At 43.9% G+C, this 14,637-nt stretch overlaps 2 protein-coding genes across 2 annotated transcripts; both read left to right on the top strand.

Moving 5' to 3' along the window:
• Positions 1-494: 494 nt before the first annotated feature.
• On the top strand, positions 495-1,429 carry SMIM26 (small integral membrane protein 26). The gene is made up of 2 exons (XM_090134883.1): positions 495-670; positions 936-1,429. The coding sequence occupies exons 1-2, from the start codon at positions 562-564 to the stop codon at positions 1,118-1,120; spliced, it is 294 nt and encodes a 97-aa protein (XP_089991009.1). The 5' UTR covers positions 495-561; the 3' UTR covers positions 1,121-1,429.
• Positions 1,430-2,040: 611 nt separating this feature from the next.
• On the top strand, positions 2,041-14,539 carry DTD1 (D-aminoacyl-tRNA deacylase 1). The gene is made up of 6 exons (XM_031597763.2): positions 2,041-2,252; positions 3,736-3,826; positions 6,009-6,244; positions 8,113-8,210; positions 12,279-12,455; positions 13,933-14,539. The coding sequence occupies exons 1-5, from the start codon at positions 2,210-2,212 to the stop codon at positions 12,432-12,434; spliced, it is 624 nt and encodes a 207-aa protein (XP_031453623.1). The 5' UTR covers positions 2,041-2,209; the 3' UTR covers positions 12,435-12,455; positions 13,933-14,539.
• Positions 14,540-14,637: the final 98 nt, after the last annotated feature.

The raw sequence follows: 14,637 nt of genomic DNA, 5'->3' as shown, positions 1-14,637 counted from the left end.
CTACTTTTCTCATACTGTATTGGGAGCCAAAGTATGTTTTATCTGGTGTAGATCTTTGCAGCCTTAGCTTAATACGTAATGATCTCTGGTCTGAAGTGGTGGCTTTAGGCAACCAGGGGCTGAATTAATGGAAAATAAAACTGGATAAGAAAAGCATTAATGCTGAGTGCTGTCCCCCATTGAGCTGTACGTGCGTTTTTGAAAACACACCACCAGAGGAGGTACCAACAAATAATGCCACTCGCTGCTTCTAACACACGGTTTCAGTCGCGGATCTGAAGTTTTATGTGGAAACAAAGAGAGACGTGAAGAATATACAGTGCGGAACACTTCTGAGGCAGAGCAGACGGGCTGGAGGTCGGCGTGCAGCACCGTGCCGGAGGACACCTTCTGGCTCCGGTAAGGCCGACGTTCCCGCGCGCGCCGCCATCTTCCGCTCCCGCCCCTCAGTTTTAGCGCATGCGCGGCTCCGCGCACGGCCCGCCGCCATCTTTCCGCCACTCCCCGAGCCGGGGCGCATGCGCGTAGCGGCAGCCCCGCGCACGGGAGTTGCTGGGGGCGATGCGGGCGGCGGTGTGGAACACGCGCTCGGCGCTGCTGTACTCGATAGGCGGCTGGACCGTGCTGGGGGGCGTGCTGCACTACAGCTACAAGAGCGGCGGCGGGAACGGTACGGGGCCGGTGCGGCCCTCTAGGCCCCAGCACGGCGCCTCAAATCCCACCGCGGGGCGGCGGCGGGGCCGGGGCGGGAGGGGAGGGCCGGGCTGAGGAGCCGGCAGGGGGCGGGGCCTGGCCCAGGCGGGCGGCGCACCGGGCGGAGAAGGAGGCGGGGAGTCTGATCGTATCTGTGGCTGCTGCCACGGCTGGTGGGAAGGATGGCACGTTTTAATGCGAAGTTCTTTCGTTTCGTTTTGTTTTCTCTCCCCGTTCGTTAGAGGACGAAAGCGATGATAAGGCGAACGAAGAGCTCTCCAGAGATGTGGTTACAAGTAAACCCATGGGGTTACACGTCACCACCGTAGTGACGTACCACAAGGAATTGCCTCCTCTCACGCGGCTGCTCCGGCGTATGACAGCCTACTTTACTGCCAGCAGTAGCCCTCCCCCTTCTGAGAACTGAGCAGGCGGAACGTTGTGCTGTGCAGGAGAGCCTGAGGACGTGGTCCTGCCGTCTGGCACCACGCTGTCGGTTGGAGAGGTTCTGTCGCGTTGTTGAAACAAAACAACAGATCCCTGTCCGAAATTCCTTTGCCAGACTCGCAGGCTTTCCTGCCTGTTCACATCAATGCTGTTCTTTGCACATGTACTCAAATTATTAAATGTGAACTAGGTTCTGTGGAGTCTCGTGAGATGCTGGTGAGCTGGAGTGCTGCCCAGGGGGCTGGCCAGCTGCCTCAGCAGCTATTTTGTGAAGGTTTCCCAGCATAGGGGCTGCTGTGCATGAGCTGCTCTCTCAACCCGTTGGGTCCAAAATAAAATGTTAAAGAATTTTTAAGCGGAAAGGAATGCAGTTTAATCTTTGGGGTGTAAGAGCTGTGGTCATCCTTCAAAAAGAAGCAGACAGGGTGTACAGCTTTGTCCCCTGATGCATGGCTACCTGACCTTATACCCCCTTTCCCTCAGTTTGCTAAATCTTTCCGTAGCTCCTCTTAGAGCTGCTGTTGCTTCATAGGATCTTAATCCTATGCTGTTGCTTCATAGATCATAGGATCTACATGCTTCCTCCCCTTCTAGGGTGCTGTCTGCCTGCTGTGACTGTAATCTTCCTTTCTATACGGTTTCCCCCAGTCCTTGTGGACATGCTTCCTTTTCAGGGGCTTCTCCCAGTCCCTGCAGGCGCTGCCTCCCTTCAGAAGGAAGCTGCCGGTTTCCATGGGTACCTCTGGACGCCTCATTCCTGCAGAAGCGAACGGTATGGGTGCGCTGCTACCTCCAGTTGTTTTTTCTATAGGCGCTGCTGAAAAAATAACGAAAAAAAAAATTGAAAGGCCCCACCTTCAGAGGAAAGGAGCCCCTCCGCACCGTTCTGTAGGCATTCGGTCTGTACGCAGCCCCGTTTCCATAGGGGCAGCCTCTCCGTAGGCTCCGCCCGCACTGCGGCGGTACCTCCCATCCGCCAGGGGGCGCTGCGAGCGGCGCGGGCCAGCAGGGGGCGGCCGCCGTTGCCTAGCGCCGCCACCTCCCCGCGCCGGGCCTGCGCCGCGCCGCCATGAAGGCCATCGTCCAGCGGGTGGCCCAGGCCAGTGTCACAGGTCAGTGCGCGGCACCGGGAGGGATACCGGAGCCGGAGGGGCGGGGGGAGAGGAGGCGGGGGCGGGCGGAGCGTTGCTGAAGCGTTGCTCCGCCCGCCCCCGCCTCCTTCCCCCCGCCCCGCGGCCGGGCCCCCATCCGCGCTCCTCTCAGAGCCCCCCTCGCTTCGCCTTTGTTGGCGCGTGGCTTTCGGTTGCCCCGGCGCTGCTGGCGTGTGCTACCAGCGCTGCCCCGGCCGCCTTTCTGTGCCGCCCGCGGCCGCTTGCCTTCTGTTTTCACCGCCGTTGAGGAGCTCTGTGCTCAGCGGGAGGGTCGGAGCCGTGCGTCGTTCAAAGTCTTATTTTAGAACGAGGACTAAGAGGCCCGAATAGACGTGACTTTCTCGCAGCTGCTGCGGGGTGCTGCGGCGCGGAAATGGGGAATGCCCACTGAGTTCAGTCGGGTCATTTTTCCTAAGGTTGGAGAGTGTTGTGCTGCTGCTGTGCTTAGCGCTGCTGGTCCAATTGTAGGCAGAAATCTTCATATCGAATGCAGAGAGTGGGGAGTGGAGATCAGTGACAAGTGGTGTCTCTCAGGGGGCACTGCTGGGCCTGGTGCTCTGAAATATTATCAGACATCAGCAGTGGGTTTGAGTGCCCCTTCAGCGAGTTTGTGGATGATGCCAAGCTGTGTGGTGTGGTTGACGTGCCCAAGGAATGAGATGCCATCTAGAGGGACCTAGGCTCCAACAGTGGTCATGGGTGAACCTCATGAGGTTCAACAAATTCGTGTGCCAAGGTCTTGTAACTGGGTGATGGCAATTCCCGCTATCAGTACAAGTGGGGGGTGTATGCATAGAGCACAGCCTTGCTGAAAGGGACCTGGGGGCACAGGTGGATGGCAAGCTGGACATGAGCCAGCAATGTGCCCCTGCAGCCTAGAAAGCCAACTGTATCCTGGGCTGCATCAAAAGAAGCGTAGCCAGGAGGGCAAGGGAGGTGATCCCACCCCTCTGCTCTCTGTTGTGAGACCTCATCTGGAGTACTGCGTCCAGATGTGGAGTCCTCAGTACAGGAGAGGTGTAGACCTGCTGGAGCATTCTCTAGAGGAGGGCCACAAAAATGATCCAAGAAATGGAACACCTCTCCTACAAGGACAGACTGAGAGCTGTTCAGCCTGGAGAAGACAAGGCTCTGGGGAGACCTGAGTGCGGCCTTTCAGTATCCAGAGGAGGGCTGTAAGAAAGAAGGGGCCAGGCTCTTTAGCAGAGACTGTTGTGATAGGACAGGGAGAAATGGTTTCAAACTAAAAGGGGAGATTTATTTCAATATAAGTACGAAGTTTTTCTAGTAAGAATGGTGAGACATTGGCACAGGTTGCTCAGGGAGGTGGTGGATGCCCCATCCTTGGAGACATTCAAGGTCAGGCTGGATGGTGCTCGGAGCACCTGATCTGGTTACGATTCTATGATCTCATCTTACTTGTTTTTTTTTTTCCCTTTCCCAGTGGGTGGTGAACAGATAAGTTCAATAGGACGAGGCCTCTGTGTGCTGCTGGGCATTTCTCTAGAAGATACGCAAAGAGAGCTGGAGCACATGTAAGTCACGTATTTCCTTTCACTTTCTCTTCTTTTACTTGTGCATTTTTGATTTGGTGATACCTATTCTGTAGCTAAGGAAATGAGGCACTCTTTCTTTTGGAATATGCAGGTTTGCCTGTGTTAGTTCCTGTTCAGACTTTACTTGGAGTGCTAATATTTAATTAGAGTTTGCTTTTTATGCCCTATTCATAAAAGCAGTTTTCCATTTCCTGTCTATGTGGCTTTTATCACAAAAAGACTTAGAGAGGAAGAATCAACACATTGTTTTTATTTCTAATCTCCATTATTTGAATATCTGCCCTTTTTCTATAAGATTTTACCCTGAAGACCTTCACTCTTCATGTTTGAGATACATCAGAAACCTCAGACTTCTCACATTAGTTTGCATGTGAGAAGTTCTGTTCTTTCCAAAGACTGGGCAATCTCATCAGTTACTTTTCTGTAAAGATTAACTAATTTTGGCAGCCCAGAGGTCTGACTCTGCTATCCCTTCTATGGCCACAAAGTATCGCAGTTCTACCACCCAACACCTGCAGGGGAGAGCTCTCCAGGCAGATATTCTATTTCTTCAGGCTTTTTATCATTCAGGGACTAATCTCAGTTCTTATGAAGGCAAAGAAGAAACAGGTAATAGAGATAAAGACCTATTCAAAAAGAGGAAATGCTTCTTCAAGCAGTGAAGAGACAAGAATGTGAATGAGGGTGAAACATCTCCAGGATGAGGAAGAGAAAGTAGAAAGTGAGGGTGCGAACTAAAGGTCTATTATGGATCTCACATGTGAAACTTGTAGAAAATGCTGATGACAAAGCTGAAGACACTTTTATTAAGACATTCTCCTATGCCTTGTCTTACTGTTTGTCTCTTCAGTGTGTAACATTTGCTCTCTTGTTTCTCATTACTACTTTGTCATATGAAAGATGCTTCTGAATATTCCAAGGGTGTGATCAATAACAACTGTGCTCACAGCACCAGGATGTTTGGAAAACTGGGAAAAATGGGAAGCTGATGTCTGAAAACAACAAATAAGAAGAAATCAGCTTAACCAGTCTCTTCACATGCTATTAAAGGAAACTTCAGTAATCTTGTAAATGAAACAACAGACAACTTTGTCATTAAAACACAGCAGTGATAATTAATTAAGTCTGTGTACCAGGCCTATCAAAGCTTTTAACCACCCACTTACTTCATTTCTGTTTGTCCTTGGCATGCAGTAATTGGGAGGGATATATATGTATATAATCTGACTGTACCTTAGTGATGGGAAAGCTTGAAGCTGGTTCATAGTGAAGTCGCAGCTTTGTTTTAAGCAAAATGCCTCACTTCTGGTGCAGCGTAAAAGATCTGGCTGATGGCTGCAATTGAATTGCTTTGCACTCGTTGCACTTAATTGTTGCTAGATGCTGAAGGTGTGAAGCTAAAAGAATAAACAGAAGTCTGGAGAGTGATATGCATGCACTCATGGTATCAGAGTTGAACCATAGGTGAGATTGCAAGACTGCTTTCGTGAAAGTCCCCTGATCCTTGTCGTCTTAGTTCAAGCCAGTCATTTCCAGCCTCTACCTCCAGGAACCAGCCCTAAGGACAAGTTCCAGTCCCTGCTTCGCTGCCACCTGTAGTTCTGCACTGCTGACTGCCTTCCTCATCATCCTAATGAAGAAGTGCTGTCATCATCTGGGCTGTAGGGTCGGTCTGTGAAGAGTGCGAGGAGGAGACAGAGGAGGAGATGTGAATCGTGTTTGGAAACAAATATCATTTAAGATGATCTCATTTCATTTCAGTCATGCTGAGTGTGATTTGCCTGTGCAGTAGGAGGATTAAAATTTCCAAATTTGTGCATGTTAAGTAATGTTGTGACATATAAAATCAGAGAGTGAAGAGTAAGCTTTTTTACTTACAGCACCATCTTTATGACACTCTGTAATGTGCAGTTGTTCTGTCCTGGTCTTGTGCTCTATAAAAACATGAAGTACAACCAATGGCTTTCTTAGTTATGGCTCTGCCAAATGTGAGGAGATCTCTGTGATTTAGGAAGGAAGGGACAAAAGAAATATGTTATGTGGTGGCAGAATGAATGTGTGTCTGCCATCCTTTTATCTCTTCCAGTGGCAGGTATTATCTGTACCTGTTGATCCTTAATGGGACAACTGAGAAACTTCAGAAATCTTTTTCTTCTCCCAGGGTTCGAAAGATCTTAAACTTGCGAGTGTTTGAAGATGAAAGTGGGAAGCACTGGTCCAAAAGTGTGATGGATAAACAGTATGAAGTGTTGTGTGTGAGCCAATTTACTCTTCAGTGCATCCTTAAAGGAAACAAACCTGACTATCACATGGCAATGCCTACAGAGCAGGCGGAGAGTTTTTATAACAACTTCCTAGAGCAGCTAAGAAAAGCCTACAAACCAGAGCTTATTAAAGGTAAGGGCAAAAGATTGGTAAGGTCCTTGCTGTGACCAGTGGACTGTGTGTGTATGTGCTTTTCTGTGATCGATACTTTGTTTTGTGAGTTTTTGTCTGTGCTGCAAAGCAGCTGTCTTTATGCAGCAGTAAGGGAGGGGATGTTAGGTGATCCACCTCGCCTTTCTCTAGGCACACCATTTCCTGGCATTCCTCTAGAACGCCTTGACATTTAGATGTTCTCGTGTTGTCAGCAATTGTTCAACAGGAATGATGATGTAACTCAGAGAGGCTGTGACTATGAGAATAAACTGCGATGCCAGGCTTGCTAGAATTTGTGCTAGGCTTTGTGCTAGAATAACCCAGAACATTTCTTCTGAGACTTAGGTGGTTAGTCAGGCGCAAAGGCATCACCAGTGTGTGATGAACAGTGCATCTCAATCTGGCACTTTATTTTTACATTTTGATAAGTGGCAATGATGATAGTGGGAGGTGTAATGTAGTACTTGAAAACAGCATTTCATTTAGAGTATCTTTTCTCAAATATATGCCATTTATGCAACAATTTTCTCTTCACCAGAAAACGCCTGGCTTCTCTTTGCTTTTGTTCTCTATCCACCTTTTCTGCTTGATTTCTGGCCATTTGCAGATTTAAACTTGAATTTTTGGTACAGTTGTCCAAAAGACAAGAATCTAGAAGTGTATGTGTGTGTATGTTTGTTTAAATGAATTATTAACAGACTGAAGTGGAAAAATTGAGAGAGAGAGGCAGAAAACTAGCTAGAGAAAGCTTTGGGTACTCAGCTTCACTTTGACTGTTGTTGATACCCAGCCTTGTCATGCAGTGCTTTCCATTGAGGCACAGTGAAATGCATGCGTCAAATGCTTGTCTGGTGTCAACCTTCCAATGGCCTGATATATTCCTCCAGTCAACATTTGTTGATGACAAGGAATGCGCTTCTCATATCCCTTCTATGCATCCCTTTTGGTTCATAACATACAACTTATGCTCTGAATTCATTAGACCAAGTTCTTTTTGAATTTTAACTTTCCTGAGAAGTCATTGGGAATAAGATTTGCTCTGCTAAGATTTGATTGATTTGGATGTTTATGTCCAAGTTTTTCACTGAAAAAAAAAGTTTTTCACAGGCAAGCATTTCACTGAAAAGAGGGCCATAAAAATGGATATATATCTCTACGTATCTACATCTTTCTTGAGATTTGGAAAATGCTCAGTTTCTGCTATGCTTTCAAACATTTTGTATTTTGATAGCAGCTTTTTAATCTTCTCTTTTTAGGCTCAAACAAGCCTTCTTCTTTTTTACTTTTAAGTAAATACTAGACTTCTGGCAGACTTATAGGACATGGTTGGGTCTGGAATATCTCCCTATGTTACCAAATTCTGCAGACAGGAACACAGGAGTTACTCTGTCAGATTGGGATCAACCTGCAAACCAGTGTTCCCTGTTCTAGGGTAGTCAATGTCAAGTGTTTAAAAAGGCTTCTTTCAGTCCCTTGTCCATACATAAGATTTCTACAAACCATCAGTGTGGCTAGCTGGACTAGAGCCCTAGACTTAACTGCTACATCCTTTACAATTTTAGCTCCTACCTGAGAGAGCTGTCCTACCTATCCTAAACTGTGAACAGCATGATTATCTAGTAGACTAGTTCTGTTTTGTGAGCAAATGGACATCTTTGTACTTAGCTGTGCATTTATTGTCACTGAATCAGAGCACAGAGCTAAGTGCATGTAGACTTTTTTTTTTAGTGTTTTTTTGCACTTTGTTAGTTGGCTGTTATTTCCTCTGTCTTTCCTCTTCCTTTCCTCCAGTAGCACATTTGGGAAAGATTTTGGTAAATCACCATTTCCTTTTCTTCCCTTTTCAGATGGCAAGTTTGGCGCCTACATGCAGGTACACATCCAGAATGATGGGCCTGTAACAATAGAGCTGGAGTCCCCAGCTGCTGCTGTTGACCCTAAACAGGTAAGCAAAACAGAGAGACTGTCTGCAAGAAATGGGTGTCCAGGTTATGCCTTCACTGCAGAGGTGTACATCTGCCTTTATGTGACACAAATGTGTGAAAGCATTGCATCATCCCAGGGAAGCCTTCCTGATATGAAGCAATACAGCTTCCCTTGGGCATGACAATTTTATGCTTTCCACGCAGCCTCTGAAAAGTAAAATAATTGCATAGTTGCTAAGGTATCTTGGTTTGGAGTTGGTTTTGTTTTACCTTCAAATTCTATTCTGCATCCTTTTGTGATGTTTTACCCAGAAGAGGAACTCGCCTGTTCCCTGTCTGAAATCTCACAGCTTAGCACAAAGTGTTATCAGTCCAAGCTGTACATAATTAGCAGCAGCAGCAGCTCTGTGTGTGGATTAACAGCTGCTTGTGGCAGCACTCACATCCCCTCTCAGAGGAGTTGAGCTGTTGCTGATTTACCCAGGAAATAGTGTGTAAAAATCTGGATGGCAGAGAAGAAAGCTCCACTTTGAGCTCAAGAGCTGTCAAATATAAATGTTCAACTCTATCAAAACTATTACTCTATGTTTTGGGCAACTCATTCAGAGCAAAGCAATGTCGACATAGTTTGAAATTTGTTTATATTTATCAGCAGTGTCTCAGCAATATAAAATATCCACGGTACAGTGGCAGGAAAGAAAAGTGACTTTCTGTGGTCTAAGGACTGTAGCATTTTTGTGTATTGTCACAAGGAATATAATCAGAAACACTTGAAATATTCCAAGACATTTCTGCCTTCTTCCATGCTTCAGAAATTCAGAAAGTGGGTCAGATGAGATACTGATCCCCAGAGAAGGATAGCACAGGTACTGACTGCTGGCAGTGGCAGGGGGTCAGTCAGAACAACTGATCTCAGTTGGTGTTTTTTAGATAAAAGAGTCAGCATTTGCAGGTTTCCACGTTAGTCCTGCTACGTCTGCAGTTAAGACTGTCATAAGAGGGTGAGAACTGCTGATTCTAATCGTGTGCACATTTTTTGTCTGTAGTGTAACTGCATGTCAAAGCTCAAGATAGAGAATGTCTGATCTTATGTTACAATTTTGAACTTTTGCTTATGCAGACATAACTACACTGCACATAGAATCACAGAATCATTTAGATTGAGAAAGGCAATAGAGACTGTCAAGCCTAACCATCACATAATGCTATGAAATCCATCACTAAACCATGTCTATAAGTGCCATATCCACACATTGCTTAAGTATCTCCTGGGATGGGTACTCCACTACCTCTCTGCACAGCCCATTCCAATACTTAACCAGTCTTTCCCTGAAAAAATTCTTCCTGATATTCATTCTAAACCTCCCCTGACACAACTTGAGGCTGTTTCCTCACATCATGTCATTTTTAACCTCAGAACAGAGACCAGCAGCATCCTCACTGCAGCCTCTTTTCAGGTAATTGTGGAGAGAGATGAGTCTTTGTTCAGGCTCCTCTTCTTTAGACTAACCATTTCCCTCAGTCTCTCCTCACGTGTTCTGTTTTCTGGTCCCTTCACCGGCTTGACTGCTCTTCTCTGACTGCATTTCAGCAACTCAATAGACACAAGCAGTTCATGATAGTTCTTCAGATGAGATGGATGTCAGCATGCTCTGTATTTGTGTGAAAAGCATTGGTTTCATTGAACCAGAATTGTCTGCCTGAAGTTTTCTTCATTGTAATACCAAAAAGTTAGTTGCCCTGATTTTTTTTTTCAGTCTGCTCTTTTCTGACAGAGTGCTTTTACAGTGTCCTCTTAAATTACACAAGCTCTCCATAAGCAAGGAAATGAAAAAAATTAAGAGATGTGTAATTCTTTTATTGCCTGCATAATAAAGATGAGTCTGTATTTTGTGAGTACAAAGAAATGTATATTTAATCTTTGTGTCTGAACTCTAGTTCATAGACTGATTGTGCTGCCTGGACAGATTGGAGAATGCACATGGAGATGCGTACGAATCTTTACTCATTTCAGTATTATTTGAGTTTCAGATGGATGAAACTACACTTACAGATTTTACCTTTGTTATAATTTAACAGAAGGCATTAGATCCATTCATGATAAGACAAGGATTAATACAGCTTATCAAATGATCTTCTTCTCTCATATAAATGAACTTGTGTCATTTTTCTGTGGTCAGCTCATGCTCATGTGGGTGTTGTCTTAAATATTCAATGTTACAGCTCCTGTTTTTTCTCTTCCACTGTTAAAGATGTTTCCCTCTGTGGGAGAGATTGAGTAGTCATGCCTAGAGCCTTGGGGATGCTACAGGGCATGGATCTGGATTTATGTCTGAACATCTGCTGTTCTGTTTGCCATCTGTGTTTCTGCACTGCACTGTTCTCAAACTAGTTACAGAACTATGTAATTTCTGAGGTCCCCTGTAGTAACCTTAGAGACCATCTGTTGCATACTCTTTACTCTAGAATATGAATACTACAGAGATTTCAACAGAGCATACGGTCACTTTGCACATAAGAAAATATGTACATATATAATTGCATATATTTCAGCAGTTGTATTGTGCTATTTGCCCTCAAGATCATCTTGGAAGATGGCCAGTATAGGGATGTTTGAATTGGTAATACATGTTATCGATACTGGCATGCTATTGGGAAAGCTCTCATATATTGATCCCTTTCTGCCTCTCTGCAATATGTATGAACAAATGTATATCATGTATGTGGTTTCTGTGTCCTATAATGTGAGGCTTTTTGGTTTTTCTTTCAATTGATAAGAGAGAGAAGGATACTATTTAAAGAACAGTGGATTTCTATGTTAATTAGTAATCATGTAGTTTACAGAAACTATGAAATTTAATATAGAGATAAATTACAGACCAACATTCTACTCAGACATTATTTTCTGCACTACTGTTAGTGAAGATCACTGCTAGGAGCCTGGTGCTGCAGTGAAAATATGGGGTAGACACTGCAATGGCTGTTTCTAGGTTTGAGGCAGCAGGTTTGACTTGATTTGGCTTTGTGCTGGGGGATACTCAGTAATTACTGATAAAACTAATTAAAGATACTCTGTGTCTGCTTGGAAGTACATGTGTACAGGTGTGTAAGGATGGTGTGTATGTGGAATAAGCTACAAGGGGATGCTGTACATCCTCTTGAGGCTTCTTGTTCTGTCTTCAAAGTTCATACTGACTCACAGCTCCGATTTACATCTTATGCATCTTCCATAAGCCAGTCTAATACATAATCAGCACACATACCTAACTTACTTGATTCTATGACTAGTACGCTTTATCTTGGGGGAGTTGTCATGGAAGCACCTGAGAAAATCAGAAAATGATGGAAATTAACCAAACTGATGAACTACACAAAGTGTCCATAGTGATTTAAGTGACTCTCAGTTTGTAGTGTCCCCAAAACTTACTGTAGCCTGCTTCTCTGAAAAATGGGAAAGAGATGTAAAAATAATACCAGCTTAGTTTGACTCTATTAGGAGCACTGAAAACATTAATAAGGGAGGTAGCAAGGCAGTGCTAGCTGAAGGTTTTGTCCAAGCTGATTTGAAATGGTTATTCTATATCCTGTGTGATGCTAAGGTTTGGATATCTCTTTTTTCTGCAAAAATATAAGTATTCTTGTGTACTGGATGGCTGAACTTGAGCTATTCTGTTATTAGAAACCTGGCAACTTCAAAACTGCCACCCAAACAGAACAGGAGCTTGGTGGAATTCAGCTCCCCCTTTTGGTCCTTGTGTTTTATTCTTTCCCATGTTGGCAGGATATGGTGAGCAGTAAAGGAGCTCTGGAAAGCAGAGGAAAGTCGATCCACTTAGGGGGGTGATTATGTTGTTGCATGGTAATTCACTGTTTTCTCTAAATATTTGGCAATCCAAGCCTTGTTGGGTTGTTTGTTTCTTGTTTTTTATTATTGTTTTTTCTTTTCTGTCTTACTGATCCATGCATACATATTATGAATTGAGATACAAGTTTGCTGCAAATACTCATTTACAATTTTTTAGAAATACTGTCTTCTGAAATCAGATTATTTCAGAAGTGTTTCCTCACTGTCCTTGCTTTGTGAGTAGCTGGCAAAACTTGAAAAGCAACAACAAAGAAAAGAGAAGACCAGAACCAAGGTACCTTCTGAGTCAAGTAGAGAAAGAAATGCCCCCCGTAACAAAGATGACCCCAGTGCAAGCAGTGGAGCTGAAGGAGATGTGTCTTCGGAAAGAGAGCCGTAGCTCATCCAAAGCAGGCCTCAGGTATGGCTTTTTGTCCTCCCATTTGGCAGTCTCAAACCCTGGGTGCTTTACCAAAGCAGTACCTGGATTCTGCTGAGAGCTGCATTAGAAATGTTGAAAGGTGAAATTCCAGTAATGCTACTGGTGGGTAACCTCCTTTTCGATCTGCAGTTGGCCTACCAGAATGGAGATGTGGGTGAAGACCCCTTCCCAGCTGTGTGTTTGGTGGAAGTGTGCATCCTGAGTCTGGCCTAGCTGTGACTGTTTTCAGGCTGAGACTGCAATTCTAAATGTTAGTCTTACAGCACAGCAGTGACTTAACTTAGAATCCCACTTTGTATTCTTCAGAGCTGAGATGCATGATTTCTTTTGTCTATACCTAACAGCCTTGTCACTGTGGAACAACCCCCACTATTTGTAATACCCTAATAAATAAATAATCTCCAGTAATGAAAGTGGAAAATTGGAAATAGGCCAGATCTGGAAGCTGCAGCTTTCCTTTTTAAAATTATTTTTATCTTTATTTTTCTAAAATAAATGTGCTGTTGTTGCTGATTTTGAGCTTCCAAGAACCCAGGAAAGTATTATTTCCCTCATCTGCACAATGGAGCCCTCACTTGGCAGTTTAAGTAGGAACAGCATTGCAAAGTTTAGATCTAGCCTTTCCCTCATTTTCCTATCCCTAGGGTGCAGTCCAGCCATATGATTTATACTCTTCAATATCACACATCACTCAGATCTTTCCTCTTCCCTCCCCTCCCCTCTCTCCTCTTCTCAAACTTCCTGAGTGGTAAGACTGAGGCGTGATGTCTGCTTTATAGAAGTCCATATTATTACCTGTACGATAATAATTTGAATTAATTTGAATAAGGCATGTTGAGTAGATTTCTGGAAATACACTGTATTATTTTGGATTGACCTGGAAAAAGAATCAGAGAAACTTTCAAATCCACAATTATTTTTTTTTTCCTCTGGCCTCATGGAGAACAGTTAAAGAGTGCTGTGAAATGGTTTTGTTCATTAGATTGCAGATAATACTGGGTTGTCATGTGAATACAATAACTGAAATCACATGAATTTTGCTCTCTTAGGCTTTATGCTCGGTGTACCTGTTTCAGTATTGGAGATGAGTAGTCACATTGGAAAGGAGAAAAGGAGAAAATTTTCTTAAGAAATTAAGCAGAAATGTACTGTTTCTCAGCAGCTGTTGGCCTTACTGCTGTGCTACAGGAATACAAGCTTTTGCCCACTGTTTCTGGGTTTTATGTTGATATAGGAACATTTTAGAGAGCAGGAATTTGCATTCTAGAGTGCTCTAATCAGACTGACCTTTCCAATAGCACTTGAAAATCCAGATTGCTGAACATTCCTAAAATGTTATAGCATTAAATATGTGCTGTGACAGTAAGTCAAGATACTTTTCTCTACGTAAGTTGAAGGAATCCTGTACTTTTATGCTGAGTCTCCAGTAGTATTTCTGTTTGTTTGCCTTCCACAGTTTCTCATACAAAAGCTGCACTGGATCCTTGAAGAGAGACCTAACAGACATTCACCTCAGCACCACTCTTTGAGGACTTTGGATAAAAATGGAAAATGAAAAAGCAGAGCTAAGACAATAGAAACTTACATCATTCTGTATTGAAACAACCAAAGCAATGCTATCAGATTCAGTTGTTAGTGTGTAGTACCAGTAGTAAAAAGGACTTGTAACATTTCTGTGTATGTGTTTTCACATGACTGCCAAATAAAGGATGGCTGTAGGCAGATTGTAGATTCACTCTTGGTACATAAGCTACATTTCGAAAACAAATCAGGGTTTTTCCTTAAACTTACACTTGAATTCTAAAAATCATTTGAGCAAGCTTGTACTTTGATTGCAGCTCTATGATGTCATGTGCTATCTGTTTCCATCTCAGCATGAAGGTCTGTGTATATTTTGGCATATTGTTTAACTGCTATGTAACACCAAGTTAGGCAGTCTAGTCTTTCTGCATGGATTAAGTTATTAAAAGGAAAGATCAGACGCTAGTTGTTTATCATAAGAAACACATCTGTCTTGTAACTTTTTTAAAAACAGAAAAGACTTTATTAAACAAATGATGCTAGCTGAGTGCCTGTTGGTCTTTGTATATTACAATGTGTGACATGAATGACGCAGCAAAAGTAACACCTGTTAGTGCAACTCATTCACCTGTCATTTGGA

This window comes from Phasianus colchicus, chromosome 2, assembly GCF_987193195.1.
Source record: "Phasianus colchicus chromosome 2, bPhaCol1.hap1.1, whole genome shotgun sequence".
Classification (NCBI taxonomy): Eukaryota; Metazoa; Chordata; class Aves; order Galliformes; family Phasianidae; genus Phasianus; species Phasianus colchicus.
Note: the sequence above shows the minus strand (reverse complement) of the source record. Positions and strands in the feature narration are given on the sequence as shown.